The 20051-nt window shown below is 39.7% G+C and overlaps 1 protein-coding gene across 1 annotated transcript in view; it reads left to right on the top strand.

The window, feature by feature from the left end:
• Nucleotides 1-16112, top strand: part of ENOX1 (ecto-NOX disulfide-thiol exchanger 1) — a 299647-nt gene extending 283535 nt beyond the window's left edge. The window contains exon 16 of the mRNA XM_082675771.1: nt 15209-16112. Within this exon, the coding sequence (XP_082531897.1) occupies nt 15209-15340 (132 nt within the window). The 3' untranslated portion in view covers nt 15341-16112. The remainder of the gene's footprint in view (nt 1-15208) is intronic.
• Nucleotides 16113-20051: the final 3939 nt, after the last annotated feature.

The raw sequence follows: 20051 nt of genomic DNA, 5'->3' as shown, positions 1-20051 counted from the left end.
TATGACTGTATAGGCTGGTTGAGTTGGGAACTTTCAGGGGTTTTTTTTTGCTGTTGATGTTGATATCACTCTAAAACAATATTCATCACAGAGGAGCTCTGCCCTCCTGTACAGGGACACCTCCCCCATGGTCCCCACCCATGAGCACAGAGGCAGTGACCAAATGGATTATTTCTAATTCCCACTTCACAATCTCCAACCCATCTGGGTACTGGCATCAGTGTCAAAGCACATAGCCAGGGAGCCTGGATCTGCACCTCAGCTCCACACTTACTGCCTGGGTTACCTAATCACTCTGGACCTCAGTTTCCTCATTTGTAAATTATCCCCTCTCTTAGAAGAGCATGGTGAGTATTAAAGAAAGTGTGTTCAGAAGAGTTTGGCAAGGAAAAGTCTCGCAGTGGTTGTGAGATGTTACACTTTTTACAGTCAGCTGCAGGACTGCTAGGTGGGATGACCTGACCTAACCCCAGCTGGCCTCCTACAAAGCCATTAGCTTTAAATCAGATCTTTATTTTCCCCTCGAAAATTCAGCTTTTTCTCCCCTTCCTAATGAACAGTACGAGGCTTCTTCGCCACTTTTCCAAAAAAAGGTGATAGCTGTGCTGGAAACAAGTGTGTGGTGGGATGGCTGTTCCTTCCGTCTGTCAGTTTCTCTGTGGCCTCTGCTTGATCTGGAAAAAGACTGCTCATCCCAGGGGTATCACTTGAATTTGACTGGGGACTGGAACGTACTGTAGATGACCTGTACTGTCCTCCAGAAGAAAACAGGGAGCTTGTTAAGAGAACACCTTCACTTCACAGAGCTTAAGGAAAACTGCCTCTGGACCAACTAAAAACTGGGTTGGACCACACACTTCTCTGTACCTGTTTTCTTTGGCTTATGAACACAGGGCTTGACCCACCTACCACAAAAGGTTTGATTGTTAGTGTGTCGTATTCGATCAGCATCGCCTACGACAGGTATGTAGAGAAATTGTATTTGTGCCAGGCCCTGCGTTACATCTTACAAACAAGCCTCACAATTACACTGAAAGAAATGTTTTTATTTCTATTATACACATGAAGAAACTGAGAATTACAGCTATTAAACGACTTGCCCAAGGTCAGACAGCTTGCTCGAGGCCTAGCCCAGATGCAAATTCAAGGGTATCTGATTTAAATCCTCAATGTAAACCCAAATATGCCTGATCCGGGGGCAATTATTAACAATAATCTGGGTACACCCCACACTGGGCGGAATTAGAGACTCCAGAGAAGAGGCTAGGGAATGTGCTTTTTTGTGTTTTTTTTTTATCGGTTAAATACAAATTGTGGTGTATTCGTAACATGGAACACTTTACTGCCAACACACACGATATTTACATACATATTGGTTTACGTAGAGAGCCTTACGGAGGACAATTGTTGAGGGAAACAGCAGGCTACCCAGTGGTCAATATGCAGATACATTTAGAAAAACCTTAGAGTTGAACCTGCCCGTGTTATTGCTGGGCTGGGGAATTTAAAAGGTTTCTTCCTCCCTCCCCCCCCTCCCTCCTTTTCTCCATTTTTTCCTTCTTTCTTTTTTTTTTTTTAACATCTTTATTGGAGTAGAATTGGTTTACAATGGTGTGTTAGTTTCTGCTTTATAACAAAGTGAATCAGTTATACATATACATATGTCCCCATATCTCTCCCTCTTGCATCTCCCACCCTCCCACCCTCCCTATCCCACCCCTCTAGGTGGTCACAGAGCACGGAGCTGATCTCCCTGTGCTATGCAGCTGCTTCCCACTAGCTATCTATTTTACGTTTGGTAGTGTATATATGTCCATGCCACTCTCTCGCTTTATCACAGCTTACCCTTCCCCCTCCCCATATCCTCAAGTCCATGCTCTAGTAGGTCTGCGTCTTTGTTCCCGTCTTACCCCTAGGTTCTTCATGACCTTTTCTTTTTTTCCCCCTTAGATTCCATATATATGTGTTAGCATACGGTATTTGTAAATTGGTTCAGCCACTATGCAGAATAGTATGGAGGTTCCTTAAAAAGCTACAAACAGAACTACCATACAACCCAGCAATCCCACTACTGGGCATATACCCTGAGAAAACCATAATTCAAAAAGAGTCATGTACCACAGTGTTCATTGCAGCTCTATTTACAATAGCCAGGGCATGGAAGCAGCCTAAGTGTCCATGGACAGATGAATGGATAAAGAAGATGTGGCACATATATACAATGGAATATTACTCTGCCATAAATAGAAACGAAATTGAGTTATTTGTAGTTGGTGGATGGACCTAGAGTCTGTCATACAGAGTGAAGTAAGTCAGAAAGGGAATGTGCTTTTAACAAATGCCCCAGGTGACTGATACTTAGAAAGAATGCACTATACCCCTGGTTCTTCACCCACAGCTTCTGACAGTCATGGGGAGCATTTAGAGCAAACCAATGCCAGGGGCCAGTCCACATGTGGTGAACTCTTCCCCAGTTCTTTCTCTGATATAACACTCGACCCTCTGTAGTCCCTCAGTTTTCTCAGCTATAACACGAAGATAGATCATAATGTCTGTCCCATATATATTCCAGGATTGTTGTGAGAAGGAACTCAGCATACTGGTGAAGGTGCTTTGGACATTGCTGAAAGAAAACTTACTTTTTCAAATTCATTATGAATCTTTTGTGAGTTGACATGAGAATCTAATAATCCTGTTAACATGGCTTTATGGAAAAATACATTCAGATTTCAAAACAATTCATATAAAAATTTTAGAATACAATTGATCTCAACTTTCAGGACTGCCTCTGTTTAACTAAAGTTTTGTTTCATAGGCCTAGGAAAATTGACTGTATCATGTAAAATCTTTTTGATGTGAATATTAAATGAACAGTTAATTTGACTTCCTGGTCTATTTAGTCTCCCTTGTTTTTTTTTTTTTTTTAACTGAAGTATAGTTGATTTACAATGCAGTGTTAGTTTCTGGTGTACGGCAAAGTGATTCAGTTATACACATCTATACATATTCTTTTCCGTTATGGTTATTTATTATTATTATTTTTTTGCGTTACGCGGGCCTCTCACTGTTGTGGCCTCTCCCACTGCGGAGCACAGGCTCCGGATGCACAGGCTCAGCGGCCATGGCTCACGGGCCTAGCCGCTCCGCGGCACGTGGGATCTTCCCGGACCGGGGCACGAACCCGTGTCCCCTGCATCGGCAGGCGGACTCTCAACCACTGTGCCACCAGGGAAGCCCTCCATTATGGTGTATTATAGGATACTGAATACAGTTCCTTATGCAATACAGTAGGACCTTATCTATTTTATATATAGTAGTTTGTATCTGCTAATCCCAAACTCCTCATTTATCCCTCCCCACCCCCTTTCCCTTCGGTGACCATAAGTTTCTTTTCTATGTCTGTGAGTCTGTTTCTGTTTTGTAAATAAGTTCATCTGTCACATTTTATATTCCACATGTAAATGATAGATGGTTTTTGTCTATCTCTTTCTGACTGAGTGTGATGATCTCTAGGTCCATCTGTGCTGCTGCAAATGGCATTATTTCATTCTTTTTTATGGCTGAGTAGTATTTCATGGTATATATATACTACATCTTCTTCATCCATTCATCTGTCAATGCACACTTAGGTTGCTTCCATGTCTTGGCTATTGTAAACAGTGCTGCTATGAACATTGAGGTGCATGTATCTTTTCAAATTATGGTTTTCTCCAGATATATGCCTAGAAATGGGAATGCAGGATCATGTGGTAGCTCTATTTTTAGTTTTTTAAGGAACCTCCATAGTGTTTTCCATAGTGGCTATACCAATTTACATTCCCACCAGCAGTGTAGGAGGGTTCCTTTTTCTCCAAACCCTCTCCAGCATTTGTTATTTGTAGAGTTTTTAATAATGGCCATTCTGACCGGTGTGAAGTGGTACCTCATTGTAGCTTTGATTTCCATTTTCTCTAATAATTAGCAACGTTGAGCATCATTCCATGTGCCTGTTGGCCATCTGTATGCCTTCTTTGGAGAAATGTCTATTTAGGTCTTCTGCCCATTTTTTGATTGGGTTGTTTGGTTTTTTCGTTATTGAGTTGGATGAGCTGTTTGTATATTTTGGAAATTAAGCCCTTGTCTGTCACATCATTGGCAAGTGTTCTCTCCCATTCTGTAGGTTGTCTTTTCATTTTGTTCATGGTTTTCTTTACTGTGCAAAAGCTTTTGAGTTTAATTAGGTCCCATTTGTTTATTTTTGCTTTTTATTTCTGTTGCCTTGGGAGACTAACCTAAGAAAATATTGGTACAATTTATGTCAGAGAATGTTTTGCCTATGTTCTCTCCTAGGAGTTTTATGGTGTCATGTCTAATATTCAATTCTAATTTTCAGTTTATTTTTGTGTATGGTGTGAGGGAGTATTCTAACTTCGTTGACTTACATGAGGCTGTCCAGCTTTCCCAGCACCACTTGCTGAATAGACTGTCTTTCCTCCATTGTAGATTCTTGCCTCCTTTGTCAAAGATTAATTGACCGTAGGTGTGTGGGTTTATTTCTGGGCTCTCTATTCTGTTCCATTGATCCATATGTCTATTTTTGTGTCAATACCATGATTTTGATTACTGTAGCTTTGTAGTATTGTCTGTATTATGCCTCCTGCTTTGTTCTTTTTTCCTCAGGATTGCTTTGGCAATTCTGGGTCTTTTATGGTTCCAATATAAACTTTAGGATTCTTTGTTCTAGTTCTGTGAAAAATGTCATGAGTAACTTGATAGGGTTCACATTAAATCTGTAGATGGCTTTGGTTAGCATGGCCATTTTAACAGTACTAATTCTTCCAATCCAAGAGCATGGGATATTTTTCTGTTTCTTTGAATCGTCTTCAGTTTCCTTTATCAGTGTCTTATAATTCTCAGCACATAAGTCTTTCACCTCCTTAGTCCGGTTTATTCCTAAGGTTTTTTTGGGGGGGGGGCGGGGGTTGATGTGATTTTTAAAGGGATTTTTTTTTTACTCTCCCGTTCTGATATTTCATTGTTAGTGTAAAGTAAAGAAATGCAACATATTTCTGTATGTTAATCTTGTATTCTGCTACTTGACTGAATTATTTTATCAGTTCTGATAGTTTTTGTGTGGCTATTTTAGGGTTTTCTATATATAGTATCATGTCATCTGCATACAATGACAATTTTACTTCTTCTCTTCCATTTGGATACCTTTTATTTCTTTTACTTGTCTGACTGCTGTGGATAGGACTTGCAATACTATGTTGAATAGAAGTGGTGAGAGTGGGCATCTTTGTCCTGTTCCAGATTTGAGCAGGAAGGCTTTCAGCATTTCACAATTGAGAATTATGTTGGCTGTGGGTTTGTCATGAATAGCTTTTATTATGTTAAGATATGTTCCCTCTATACCCATTTTGGTAAGAGTTTTTATCATAAATGGATATTGAATTTTTTTATGTCATTAAGTTTTTAGGTATTTAGGTTCTTTTCTTCATATATATATATTTTTTTTTAACATCTTTATTGGAGTATAATTGCTTTACAATAGTGTGTTAGTTTCTGCTTTATAACAAAGTGAATCAGCTATACATGTACATATATCCCCATATCTCCTCTCTCTTGCATCTCCCTCCCACCCTCCCTATCCCACCCCTCAAGGTGGTCACAGAGCACCGAGCTGATCTCCCTGTGCTATGTGGCTGCTTCCCACTAGCTATCTGTTTTACATTTGGTAGTGTATGTATGTCCATGCCACTCTCTCGCTTCGTCCCAGCTGACCCTTCCCCATCCCCATGTCCTCAAGTCCATTCTCTACGTCTGCATCTTTATTCCTGTCCTGACCCTAGGCTCTTCAGAACCTTTTTTTTTTTTAGATTCCATATATATGTGTTAGCATACGGTATTTGTTTTTCTCTTTCTGACTTACTTCACTCTGTATGACATACCCTAGGTCCATCCACCTCACTACAAATAACTCAAATTTCATTTCTTTTTATGGCTGAGTAATATTCCATTGTATATATGTGCCACATCTTCTTTATCCACGTATACTGAATTTTATCAAATGCTTTTTCTGCATCTTTTGAGATGATCATGTGGTTTCTGTCTTGTCTTTTGTTGATGTGGTGTATCACATTGTTTGATTTGTGTATTGAACCATTCTTGTGACCCTGTGATGAATTCAGCTTGATCATGGGGTGTGATCTTTTCTATGCGTTCCTGAATTTCGTTTGATAACTTTTTTGTTATTTTTTTTATTGCAGTATAGTTGATTTACAATGTTGTGTTAGTTTCAGGTGTACAGGAAAGTGACTCAGTTACACATAGATATATATCTATTCTTTTTCAGATTCTTTTTCCTTATAGGTTATTACAAAACATTGAGTATAGTTCCCTGTGCTTTACAGTAGGTCTTTGTTGGTTATTTATTTATATATAGTAGTGTGTATATGTTAATCCCAAACTCCTAATTTATCCTTTCCCCCCCACTTCCCCTTTGGTAACCATAAGTTTGTTTTCTGTGTCTGTGGGTCTATATCTGTTGTTTATATAAGTTCATTTGTATCATTTTTTTTGATTCCTCATATAAGCAATATCATATGATATTTGTCTTTGTCTGACTTACTCCACTTAGCATGATAATCTCTAAGTCCATCCATGTTGCTGCAAATGGCATTATTTCATTCTTTTTCATGGCTGAGTAATATTCCATTGTATAAATATACCACATCTTCTTTATCCATTCATCTGTCAATGGACATTTAGGTTGCTTCCATGTTTTAGCTACTGTAAATAGTCCCGCTATGAAAAATGCAGTGCATGTATCTTTTCAAATTATAGTTTTCTTCGGATATATGCCCAGGAGTGAGATTGCAGGATCATGTGGTAGCTCTATTTTTAGTTTTTTAAGGGACCTCCATACTGTTTTCCATAGTGGCTGTACCAACTTACATTCCCACCAACAATATAGGAGGGTTCCCTTTTCTCCACATCCTCTCCACCATTTATTATTTGTAGAGTTTGTTTTTAATTTATTTATTTAATTTTTTTTTGGCTGAGTTGGGTCTTCGTTGCTGCGTGTGGGCTTTCTCTAGTTGAGGCAAGCAGAGGCTACTCTTCGTTGAGGTGCGCAGGCTTCTCATTGCGGTGGCTTCTCTTGTTGCAGAGCACAGGCTCTAGGCGTGTGGGATTCAGTGGTTGTGGCATGTAGGTTCAGTAGTTGTGGCTTGCGGGCTCTAGAGCACAGGCTCAGTAGTTGTGGCACATGGGCTTAGTTGCTCCGCGGCACATGGGATCCTCCCAGACCACGGCTTGAACCCATGTCCCCTGCATTGGCAGGTGGACTCTCAACCACTGCACCACCAGGGAAGCCCATTTGTAGAGTTTTTAATGATGATCATTCTGACTGGTGTGAAATGGTACCTCGTTGTAGCTTTGTTGCATTTGTCTAATAATTAGCAATGTTGAGTATGGTTCCATATGTCTTTTGGCCACCTGTATATCTTCTTTGGAAAAATGTCTATTTAGATCTTTTACCCATTTCTTGATTGGGTTGATTTTTTGTTGTTGAGTTGTATGAGCTGTTTGTGTATTTTGGAGATTAATCCCTTGTCAGTTGCATTGTTTGCAAATATTTTCTCCCATTCTGTAGGTTGTCTTTTCATTTTGTATATGGCTTCCTGTGCTATGCAAAAGCTTTTAAGTTTGATGAGGTCCCGTTTATTTTTGTTTTTATTTCCATTACTCTAGGAGAGAGATCAAAAAAAAAATTGCTACAATTTATGTCAGAGAGTGTTCTGCCTATGTTTTCCTCTAGGAGTTTTATAGTATCCAGTTGTACATTCAGGTCTTTAATCCATTTGAGTTTATTTTTGTGTGTGGTGTTAGAGAATGTTCTAATTTCATTTTTTTACATGTAGCTGTCCAGTTTTCCCAGCACCTCTTATTAAAAAGACTCTTCTCTTCATTGTATATTCTTGCCTCCTTTGTTGTAGATTAATTGACCGTAGGTGTGTGGGCTTATTTCCAGGCTTTCTATCCTGTTCCATTGATCTATATTTCTGTTTTTGTGCCAGTACCATACTGTTTTGATGACTGTAGCTTTGTAGTATAGTCTGAAGTCAGGGAGCCTGATTCCTCCAACTCCATTTTTCTTTCTCAAGATTGTTTTGGCTATTCGGGGTCTTTTGTATGTCCATAAAATTTTTAAATATTTGTTCTAATTCTGTGAAAAATGCCATTAGTAATTTGATAGGGATTGCATAGAATCTATAGATTGCCTTAGGTGGTATAGTCATTTTGACAATATTGATCCTTCCAATCCAAGAACACAATATATCTTTCAATCTGTTTGTGTCATCTTCAATTTCTTTCATCAGCAGCTTAACAGTTTTCAGTGTACAGGTCTTTTGGCTCCTTAGGTAGGTTTATTCCAGGGTATTTTATTCTTTTTGCTGTGATGCTAAATGGGATTATTTCTTTAATTTCTCTTTCTGATATTTTGTTGTTAGTGTATAGAAATGCAACAGATTTCTGTGTATTAATTTCATATCCTGAGACTTTACCAAATTCATTGATGAGGTCTAGTAAATAGTTTTCTGATAGCGTCTGTAAGATTTTCTATGTACGGTATCATGTCATCTGCAAATATAAGTTTTACTTCTTTTCCAATTTGGAAAAGGAGTCTTTTATTTCTTTTTCTTCTCTGACTGCTGTGGCTAGGACTTCCAAAACTCTGTTGAATAAAAATGGCGAGAGTGGACATCCTTGTCTTGTTCCTGATCTTAGAGGAAATGCTTTTAGCTTTTCACCAGTGAGTATGATGTTAGCCATGGGTTTGTCATATGTGGCCTTTATTATTTTGAGATATGTTTCCTCTGTGCCCGCTTTCTGGAGAGTTTTTATCATAAATGGGTGTTGAATTTTTATCAAAAGCTTTTTCTGCATCTGTTGAGATGATCATATGGTTTGTATTCAATTTGTTAATATGGTGTATCACACTTATTGATTTGTGGATATTGAAAAGCCCCTTGCATCCCTGGGATAAATCCCACTTGATTATGGTGTATGATCCTTTTAACGTATTGTTAGAGTCAGTTTGCTAGTATTTTGTTGAGGATTTTTGTGTCTATGTTCATCAGTGATACTAGCCTGTAATTTTCTCTTTTTGTGGTATCTGTGTCTGATTTTGGTATCAGGGTGATGGTGGCCTCATAGATTGAGTTTGGGAGTGTTCCTTCCTCTACAGTTCTTTGGAATAGTTTCAGAAGGATAGGTGTTAACTCTTCTCTAAATGTTTGGTAGAATTTGCCTGCAAAGCCATCTGGCACTGGACTTCTGTTTGTTGGGAGTCTTTTAATCACTGATTCAATTTCAGTACTGGTAATTGGTCTGTTCATATTTTCCATTTCTTCCTGGTTCAGTCTTGGGAGATTGTACCTTCCTAAGAATTTGTTTATTTCTTCTAGGTTGTCCATTTTATTGGTGTATAGTTGCTCGTACTAGTCTCATCCTCTGTATCTCTGTGGTGTTCGTTGTAACTTCTCCTTTTTCATTTTTAATTTTATTGATTTGGGCCCTCTTTTTTTCTTAGTGAGTCTGGCTAAAAGTTTATCAATCTTGTTTATCTTTTCAAAGAACCAGCTTTTAGTTTCATTGATCTTTTCTACTGTTTTCTTAGTCTCTATTTCTGTTTGTTCTTTATGATTTCTTTCCTTCTACTAACTTTGGGTTTTGTTTGTTCCTCCTTCTCTAGTTGCTTTAGGTGTAAGGTTAGGTTGTATATTTGAGATTTTTTTTTTTTGTTCCCTGAGATAAGCTTGTATCACTGTAAACTTACCTCTTAAAATTCTTTTTGCTGTATCCCATAGGGTGTAGAATGTAATGTTTTTGCTTTCACTTGTCTCTAGGTATTTTTTTTATTTCCTCTTTGATTTCTTCAGTGATCCATTTGTTATTTAGTAGCATCTTGTTTAGCCTCCATGTGTTTATGTTTTTTGCAGGTTTTTTTCATGTAGTTGATTTCTAATCTCATAGTGCTGTGCTTGGAAAAGATGCTTGGTATGATTTCAGTTTTTCTTAAATTTACCGAGGCTTGCTTTGTGGCCCAACATGTGATCAATCCTGGAGAATGTTCCATGTGCACTTGAGAAGAAAGTGTATTCTGATGCTTTTGGATGGAATCGTCTATAAATATCAATTAAGTCCATCAAGTCTGATGTGTCATTTAAGGCCTGTATTTCCTTATTGACTTTCTGTCTGGATGATCTGTCCATTGATGAAAAGTCCCCCACTGTTACTGTTGATTTCTCTTTTTATGACTGTTAGTATTTGCCTTATATATTGAGGTGATCCTATGTTGGGTGCATATATATTTACAATTGTTATATCTTCTTTTTGGATTGATCCCTTGATCCCTGTGTAGTGTCCTTCTTTGTTTCTTGTAACAGCATTTATTTTAAACTCTATTTTGTCTTCTGTGAGTACTGCTACTCCAGCTTTCTTTTGATTTCCATTTGGGAATACCTTTTATCCCTCCCCTCACTTTCAGTATGCATGTGTCTCTAGGTCTGAGAAGTGGATCTCTTGTAGACAGCTCATATACAGATCTTGTTTTTGTATTCATTCAGCCAGTCTGTGTCTTTTGGTTGGGACATTTAATTCATTTACATATGGTAGTTATCAACATGTATGTTGATACATAGGTCTTAGGTCTTTTTTCTTCCTTTCTTCTTTTGTTCTCTTGTGATTTGATGACTGTCTTTAGTGTTGTGTTTGGACTCCTTTATCTTTTCTATGTGTGTATCTACTATAGATTTTTTTTGTTTGCAGTTACCATGAGGTTTTGATATAGTAGTCTATATATATGCATATAATTGTTTTAAGTCGCTGATCTCTTAATTCCAAATGTGTTTCAAATATCCTGCATTTGTACTCTCCTCGTGATTACTAGCTTAGATATCATATTTGTGTGTAGATGATTTCCTACCTTTACTGTATGTTTGCCATTACCAGTGAGCTTTCCCATTTTGTAATTTTCTTGTTTCTAGTTGTGGCATTTTCCTTTCCACCTGGAGAAGTTCCTTTAGCATTTCTTGTAAAGCTGCTTTGGTGGTACTAAATTCTTCTAGTGTTTGCTTGACTGTAAAGCTTTGGATTCCTCTGTCAAATCTGAATGAGAGCCTTGCTGGGTAGAGTATTCTTGGTTGTAGGTTTTTCCCTTTCATCACATTAATTCTATTGTGCCACTCCCTTCTGGCCTATAATGTTTCTGCTGAAAAATCAGCTGATAACCTTATGGGGATTCCTTTGTATGTTATTTGTTGCTTTTCTCTTGTCAATTTAATATTTTTTCTTTGTCTTTAATTTTTGTCAATTTGATTACTGTTTCTTGGCATGCCTGAGACTCTCTTCCTGGACTTAGGTGACTGTTTCCTTTCCCATGTTAGGGAAGTTTTCAGCTTTTATCGCTTCAGATATCTTCTCAGGCCCCTTCTCTCTCTCTTCTCCTTCTGGGACCCCTATAATGCGAATGTTGGTGCATTTGATGCTGTCCCAGAGGTCTCTTAAACTGTCCTCATTTCTTTTCATTATTTTTTCTTTATTCTTCTCTGTGGCAGTGATTTCCACCACTGTGTCTTCCAGCTCACTTATCCATTCTTCTGTTTCATTTATTCTGCTATTGATTCCTTCTAGTGTTTTTCATTTCAGTTACTGTATTCTTCAACTCTGTTTGGTTGCTCTTTACATTTTCTAACTCTTTATTAAAAACTTGTAACTTCTCTTGGGCTTCCCTGGTGGCGCAGTGGTTGGGAGTCCGCCTGCCGATGCAGGGGGCACGGGTTCGTGCCCCGGTCCAGGAGGATCCCGCGTGCCGCGGAGCGGCTGGGCCTGTGGGCCGTGGCCACTGAGCCTGCGCGTCTGGGGCCTGTGCTCCACAACGGGAGAGGCCACAGGAGTGAGAGGCCTGCGTACCGCAAAACAAACAAACAAGCTTGTAACTTCCCACTCTGTGCATCCATTCTTTTCCTGAGTTCTTGGCTCATCCTTGCAATCATTATTCTGAATTCTTTCTCGGGTAGATTGCCTATCTCCATGTCACTCAGTTGTTCTTCTGGGGTTTTATGTTGTTCCTTCATCTGAAACATATTCCTCTGCCATCTCATTTTGTCTCAATTTCTATTTGTATGTTTATGTATGTGGAAGTTAGTTATGTTTCTTAACCTTGGAGAAGTGGCCCTCTGTAGGGGATGTCCTATGTGTCCCAGCAATACATTCCCTTCTTGTCACCCAAGGGCCAGGGGACCAGCTGGTCCCAGGGTAGGTTCTGATCCGCGTTTGCTGACTTGGTTCCGCACACTGCTGGATCCTAGTTCTCTTGCTTCTAATCTCTGCCCCCTAGCGGGTGGGGCTGGCCTAGAGGCTTGTGCAGGCTTCATGGTGGGAAGGGCTGATGCTTGCCCACTAGTGGTGGGTGGGGCTGGGTCTTGGCCCTCTTCTGGGCAGTGCCATGTCAAGGGGCATGTCTAGAGGTGGCTGTGGGATCAGGAAGTCTTTATGAAGCCTGTCCACTGGTGGGTGGGGCTCTGTTCCCGCCATGTTGGTCATTTCACCCGAGGTGTCCCAGCACTGAAGCCTACAGGCGGTTGGGGCCAGGTCTTGGTGCCAAAATGGCAGCCTCCAGGAGAGCTCGTGCCAATGAATATTCCCCAGTACCTCTTCCCCCAGTGCCCTTGTCCCCACAGTGAGCCACAGCTGCCCCCTGCCTCCCCAGGAGACCCTCCGAGACCAGCAGGCAGGTCTGACCCAGGCTCCTGTGGAGTCACTGCTTTTGCCCTGGGTCTTGGTACACACAGGAAGTCATGTGAGCCCTCCAAGAATGGGGTCTCTGTTTCCTCTGGTCCTGTGGATGTCCTGCACTCAAGCCCCACTGGCCTTCAAAGCCAAATGCTCCGGGAAGTCCTCCTCCCAATGCCGGACCCCCAGGCTGGGGAGTCTGACATGGAGCTCAGAACTCTCACTCCTGTGGGAGAACTTCTGCGATATAATTGTTCTCCGGTTTGTGGGTCGCCCACCCAGGGGATATGGGATTTGATTTTTCGCAAGTGTGCCCCTTCTACTATCTCGCTGAGTTTCTTCTTTATGTCTTTGGATTAGAATATTGTTTTTGGTAGGTTCCAGTCTTTTTATCAACGGTTGTTCAGCAGTTAGTTGTGATTTTGGTGTGCTCATGTCAGGAGGTGAGCTCAAGGTCCTTCTATTCTGCCATCTTCATGATGTACATACTCTTAATTACTGATTGATAGATTTTTTTTTTTACAAACCAGTGCCGTATCGACAGGCTCAACAGAACCCCTTCACAGTAGCAATAAGGAAGTCTAATTGTGCATCTATAACAGAACTTCCTTCAGCACCAACTGGGTAACCACTGGGATTCTGAGTGATGCAGGATGCCTCAGCAACACTGGCAGGAGTCCTTGTCCAGCTTCTAGAAGCTGTCTGTGTTCCTTGAATCGTGGCTCCCTGCCTCTGTCTTCAAAGCCAGCCATGGCAAGATAAGTCCTTCTCACCTTGCCATCCTAGATATCTAGTCTTCTGACCCAGTTTGCTAGTATTTTGTTGAGAATTTTTGCATCTATATTCATCGAAGATATTGGCCTGTAATTTTCTTTTTCTATATTGTCTTTGTCTGGTTTTGGTATCAGGGTGATGGTGGCTTCACAGAATGACTTTGGGAGTGTTCCTTCTTCAATCTTTTGGAAGAGTTTGAGAAGGATCAGTATAAGTTCTTCTTTGTATGTTTGGTAGAATTGCCCAGTGAAGCCATCTGGTCCTGGCCTTTTATTTGCAGGGAGGCTTTTTTTTTTCTTTTTAAATTACAGATTCTATTTCATTTCTAGTGATCAGTCTGTTCGAAATATCTATTTCTTCTTGATTCAGTTTTGGTGGGTTGTATGTTTCTAGAAACTTGTCCATTTCTTCTAGGTTGTCCAATTTGTTGGTATATAATTGTTTGTATTTCTGTGGTATCAGTTGTTCATTTGGTCTCTCTTAATTGGTTGTTGTTTGGTTTTTTTTGGCCACATGGCATGTGTGTGGGATCCTTGTTCCCTGACCGGGGTCGATCCCACACCCCCTGCATTGGAAGTGCAGTGTCTTAACCAATGGATCACAAGGGAAGTCCCTGATCTCTCTTAATTGTTAAATGGAAGCAAAGTATAGACTGTAAAATGATATCCAGACAGTGACTGTACCATGAAAAATAATGAGATCTTATTCACTGAACATTTCTAGGTGCCCAAATCTGTGCTAAGCCAATAGTCTTCACACATCCTTACTAAATGTTGTCATCCCCACCTGTTGAGACTTACTTAGAGAAACTATCATCTTGGTAGGGTCATTTGGATCATAACAACAGTATGATACGGAATTTACACAGAAATGTCAGACCTCCATCTCCAGGATCTCAAGTCAACTTGCTACGTGAGATCCCTATGTATATGCATGGATTAGGATGCAAACCCAGAGAAAAAAAGAGCAATGGCTGCATTGGAGTAAAAGGGTTGTGGTTGTTTTGTTCTTTATTTAAGGAAAAATGAATTACTGGTGTAAAAATATATGTAATAAAAGTTGGGAGAAGAAAGAAAACTGCATGTAAAAAACCTACCTGGGTTGTATCACTGGATGGACCTTGAGACTTTTATTGCTGCGGGTACTGGGTTTCATTTTTATTCCTAAACCTTTACGGTCTTCTGGTCCCTGTGAAAGTTAAGAGAAAGTTAGGGTGGCAAGAAATCCACCTCTGGGTGGCATGCCCTCTGGCCCTCACCAAGTTAGGTAAAAGTACTGCCCTTTGTATCAGGGGAGTGGTAGCTTTCCCCAAGTGGTGATCAGTTTGCTCTGAGCCATCGTAAATCCCGCCCCGTCTCCTTCTTTATCTAGGGAGGGCTGTTCAGGCATGGTGCTGTCAGTAAGGTAGCCATCCATAGGAAGGGTGAACCTGAAACTTTGCACCCACTTGTCTCATGCCCCCCTCCCACCAGCTGCCCAGGAGATGATGAAGCTAATCACATTCAGCCCTTTCACTTGTGCGCCTTTTATAAAGAACATGACTTTACAGCCTAGTAGGAAAGTACATGCTTGTCTCATTGGTAAAGCATGTCCTCACTCAACCCCCTGCCTCCTTGTTTCCCAAAAGTGACTTTTCTTCCTTTCTAACAAACAGATATCTGCAAACGAAATCGAAATGCTTTTGATGAGGTTGCCACGCATGTTTAAACAGGAATTCACAGGCGTGGGAGCAACGCTGGAAAAAAGGTGGAAGTTGTGTGCCTTTGAAGGAATTAAAACTACCTAACTGTGAAGAGCAGCAGAGTCTCTGGATATGAAACTGCCTGAACCCAGCCAGGGCTGTGCAGTGTGAGCCCAGGAGGTTTGGGGCTGGTCCAGCGCAGGACCTTTATGGGGCCATCAGAGCCGGACTTCAGTTACATCTGTGGCGTTCTCTCGTGAGTGGAAATGTAATTGTGTACCAGTTCCCTAAAACAAACAAAGCTTCATACTGTGACAGATCTGTTTGCTATGAAAACCAACGATTCCACGGTCATGATGGCAAAACCTTAAAATATGCTACGTTTGAGAATAGCTCACCAAGTAAAATATTTAAAGTTAATGATGGTGTGGCAATGGTTGTTGCTAGGCTACAGAGTTGTTGTATATGTAATCTATAGCTGAAATCATTCAATGACATTTTCCTGAAAGTCTTTCTGTTTTAGTAAAAAAAAAAAAAGAGAGAGAGAGAAAAAAAGTAATTTTACAGTGAGGAAAATAAATCATACCAAAAGAAAACTTGAATATGTGTCTGAACAGTTACTGTATTTTGTAAATTAAGTTATATGCTGTTATAGGGACTTCTGCCTTATTGAAGAGGCAGAAGATGTGATTGTACTCCTTGAGAATGCTTTACCAAGAATATTATTTTTCTAATGTAACAGTTCTCCATCATAAGTTCTTTTAACATGGACGGCATAACAATTTTCATAAAATGTAAATAAAAGAAAAACTAGTGCTACTGTCTTGTACTTGGTATAAAATTCAGGTTTCTGCATCAAAATAAACATTTAGTAAATATTCCTGTTACAAATTTTATAGCAAAGATATTAATTTTTTTCAATAAATATGACTTCTACCATATTGGTTTTGCAAATTGTTCTTTGATATATTTTCATTCTTCCTTAAGAAATATTTTGCACATTATTCAGTCCCATCTCACAGACCATCATTTGTAAATGACTAAATAAATGCATGAGTGACATTGAGACAAAATGTTATTTCAAACAGGAATATATAAAAATCATAAAGTGGAAAGTACTAAGAAAAGGAGATTATACAGCACTAGAATAGATAGACAGATAGTATTTGAAAATACCAAGATGATATGACATCCAAATGTAATCAACATAAATGTTACCGTTGTTTTGTGTCCTCATGCATAGGAACGAAGTAGCCAATTAATATTATTAATTCCTGGATTTACTTATTTGTATGTTTTCTGGAATACATACAAGTTAGAAAAGGAATTAAAGAATTCACACTTGGACCAACAGTTTAGAGAGAAGTTGAGCTTCCCTTCTTTAATTACAAGTAGACTAGGGCTTTAAATTGTATCTCCTTCCTGCTTCCTTACATAAAAATTATTAAAAAAAGACAAGTATTCAAGATATTGATTAATTTTAAATGAAACATTTTTTAGGAAGACAGCTGAACAGTGAATGTTCTTTGAAATTCTGAAGAGACATTCATAATTCCCTATTGGACATTATTGTCCTCAGGCTCTTTTTACTGAGCCCTGATAAATTAAGGTTCTTATTCATGCCTCCCAGAAATATCTACACATATGTTATGTTCAGGCTCAGTGCTAAACCCATGAATACGGAGCTGAGTAAGACAGGCCCCACCCCCTCCCGCCCCCAATGAGCTCATAGTTCAATGGGGAAAAGACATTTTCCCAAAAGTGTCTATATGATGTGAGCCACGTAACAGAAAAGGTGTGACAACAGAGCTATGGGATTCAGACTAAATATCAATGTCATATTAAATGTTGAAATACTAGAGGCCTTACCATTACCACCCGTTAATGCCCACTACCACCATCATCCTGACACATGTATCCAGAGCAAGCTAGCTACTGCTTAAGTTACTACTGACTAAATTGTCTTCATTTTCTCTTTAGTCCAGTGTTATCAGGGTAAGCAAGAGAAATGAAGCATGCCAACTTTTATCCAAGCATTTTAGGAAATTGTGGCAGCTTTAGAAGGCTGTCTAGTTTTCTATTCCTTAGCCAAAGGAAAGCCAGAACAGGTTTTGGATACTAGAGAAAGTCATATGCTTGTACCATTGCCATTTTGGAAAGCTCTGATGTGAATTCAAACTATACACTCTGTTACGTAAAGCCAACAATTTTAAAGCAGGAGTTTTACTGGCCACTTGAACTCTTTGTACACAGTGTCAATTTGTTAAAAAAAAAAAAACAGAAAGAGAAAAAAATAAAACATGAGAGAACGTTTTAAGACTTCAAAAAAAAAAAAGGAGACACAAATAAGGATACAACGGTCAGAAAGGAGACGACCTCATTTATAGATAACGTTACTATAAAATAAAAGACCTAAGAGGTTCACCTGAAAAATAATTAGAAAAAACGAATTCTGTGAAGTGGCAGTTATAAAGTAGGGACACAAGGGGAGGTACCACAATCTAGACTATCTGCAACTTGAAAGTCTGGTAGATGTTTTCAAACGTGCATTCATACTTTCAAGTATTGCCTGTAGTCACTTTAGCCGAAGGATACGCTGCACAGGGTGAACCTAGCTTAGACCTCTGATTAGGAAAAGGAGTTGGTGCGACCTTATTTTAGATCTGACAAAAAGACACCACTTTCTAACTTCTTCAATTGTGAAAAGAACTTTTGCAGGAAAATAAAAAAAACTTCTAAATTAGTTCACCCACATTCCGGTTTCAGATGGGACTTTAGAGATCACCTGGGGAAGGAACTAACTTTGGTACCTTTGAGGGCCGTCTACACATGTCTGTCACCCCATCCTCCCTAATCTTCGGGATAACCCTATACAAGGATAGTATTATTGTCCTCATTGGTCACACAAGGAGAATGAGGCTCAGAAGTTCTAACAATGTGGCCCAGTTCGCACAGTTAGAAAATTCTGAATATGGGATTTGAAACCAGGACCCAGTGACTCCAAAACATGTTCTTCTTTTCACTACATCACGCTACTAGTTCAGTCTATCCCCACTCCTCCTGTGAGGCCCATGCCCAGGCAGTGCCTTCGGATCACCGCTTTTACTCTCCTTTATGCTCCACCATCCCCTGCACGTGCGTACAAGTGGGTAAACTCTGGCCTTTGTCTCCTAAATCTACCAATAAATCATTGTTCTTGGATTCTGAGAAGTAAGCAGAGCATTGAAAGTTTGGAGATCCTTGTAACCCGGCCCCAACGGGGCTTTCTGGCTTGCTTTTTCACTGCTCCCCTGAGTAGGGCTAACATTTTTTGCCTTTCTGCTTTTGCTCATATCTTTCTATCTGAAGGAAAAGACCTTACGCACATCTAGTTGTCAAAATTCTACACAGCCTTAAGAGGAAAACACAAAGACACCCTCCTCTGCCGTGAAGCTTTTCTCCATTCCCCAGAAGTCATTTCTCCAGCCTGTGCACGGCCATCCCACATTGACTATTTCTTAAGGCATTTACTGCCCAGCTGTCTTTGCCTCATCTCCCCGTTAGACCACAGGTTCTTTGAGGGATCCAAGCATGTCTCGTTTACTTTGAATTATTTCTCAAAGTGGTTTTACTTATAAATATTTAGAAAGCCGGACAGAGAAGGAACCAAGATGTTTTCCTGCCTCCAGAGACTAGTTTGCTTAGACACAAAAGGAAAAATTACAAAGTATTTGAAAAGGCTGCAAATATTTTAGATCCAAGATTCCAAGACAGACAATGTGATAATGTACTACATAATATTGAAAATCAAAAAGCAACCCAATTCCTTCTTAAAGTTCAAACCCAGGTCAATTATTAGCTCTTCTATGAAGCCCTGATCCCCTCAGGAATCTCCTCTCCTGTGTTCCCACTACTTCAGTATAATTCTACTGCAGCCCTAATGCTGTACGTTAACCATTTATGAATGCAGCTGTCTCTCCCACGTCCTGCAGGCTGGAGACCTCCCTTACTCATCCCTCTAGTCCCTCAGACTGACACGACATACCATGACTTTTAAGTATTTATTGACTGAATGAACCCAATGCATGAAAGAAAAGCCCACACAGGAATTTTCTGAATTTGTTGAATCAGAACGTATTGAGATATTAGGTCCAGTAATAGAGGCTAGAACTTTCTTTCCCTCCGTTGTAAGACCTCGGCAGCATTCTTGCCTTTTTGAAAAAACTTTTTTGTTTGGAAAAATATGTATAACATAATATTTATCTTTTAACCATTCGTAATTGTATAATTCAGTGGCATGAAGTATATTCACAATGGTACGTAACCAGTCACCACTCTATAACTTTTCCTCATCATCCCCAACAAATTTTACGGTACCCATTAAACAGTAACTCCCCATCCCCCCTGCTTCACCCCCTGGTAACCTCTCTTCTACTTTACGTCTCTTTGAATTTGCCTGTTCTAGGTCTCTCATACATGTGGAACATACAGTATTTGTCCTTCTGTCTCACTTACTTCACTTAGCTAAATGTCTTCAAGGTTCATCCGTGTTGTAGCACGTGTCCGAATTTCATTCCTTTCTGAGGCTGAATAATATTCCATTGTATGAGAACTCTTCCAGCTGGCTTAAGTATCCCTCTTCTGTTGGAGCAAGAAAAAGTCAGTGGTCTATGCTTGAAAGGACTCAAGTACTTTTAGTAAATACCACATCAAAAACAACATTGGAAAGTGTAGAGAAGTTTGTCTCCATCTTGATAAACCTCTCGTTTTCAATGAGGGTAATAAGAAAGAAATGACAAACGTAGAAAATGTTGGCAGTAATTGTGTAGAAAACGAG

This window comes from Grampus griseus, assembly GCF_964374135.1.
Source record: "Grampus griseus genome assembly, chromosome: 18".
NCBI classification, from domain to species: Eukaryota; Metazoa; Chordata; class Mammalia; order Artiodactyla; family Delphinidae; genus Grampus; species Grampus griseus.
The sequence above is the reverse complement of the archived record's forward strand: the minus strand, read 5'-3'. Positions and strand labels throughout refer to the sequence as shown.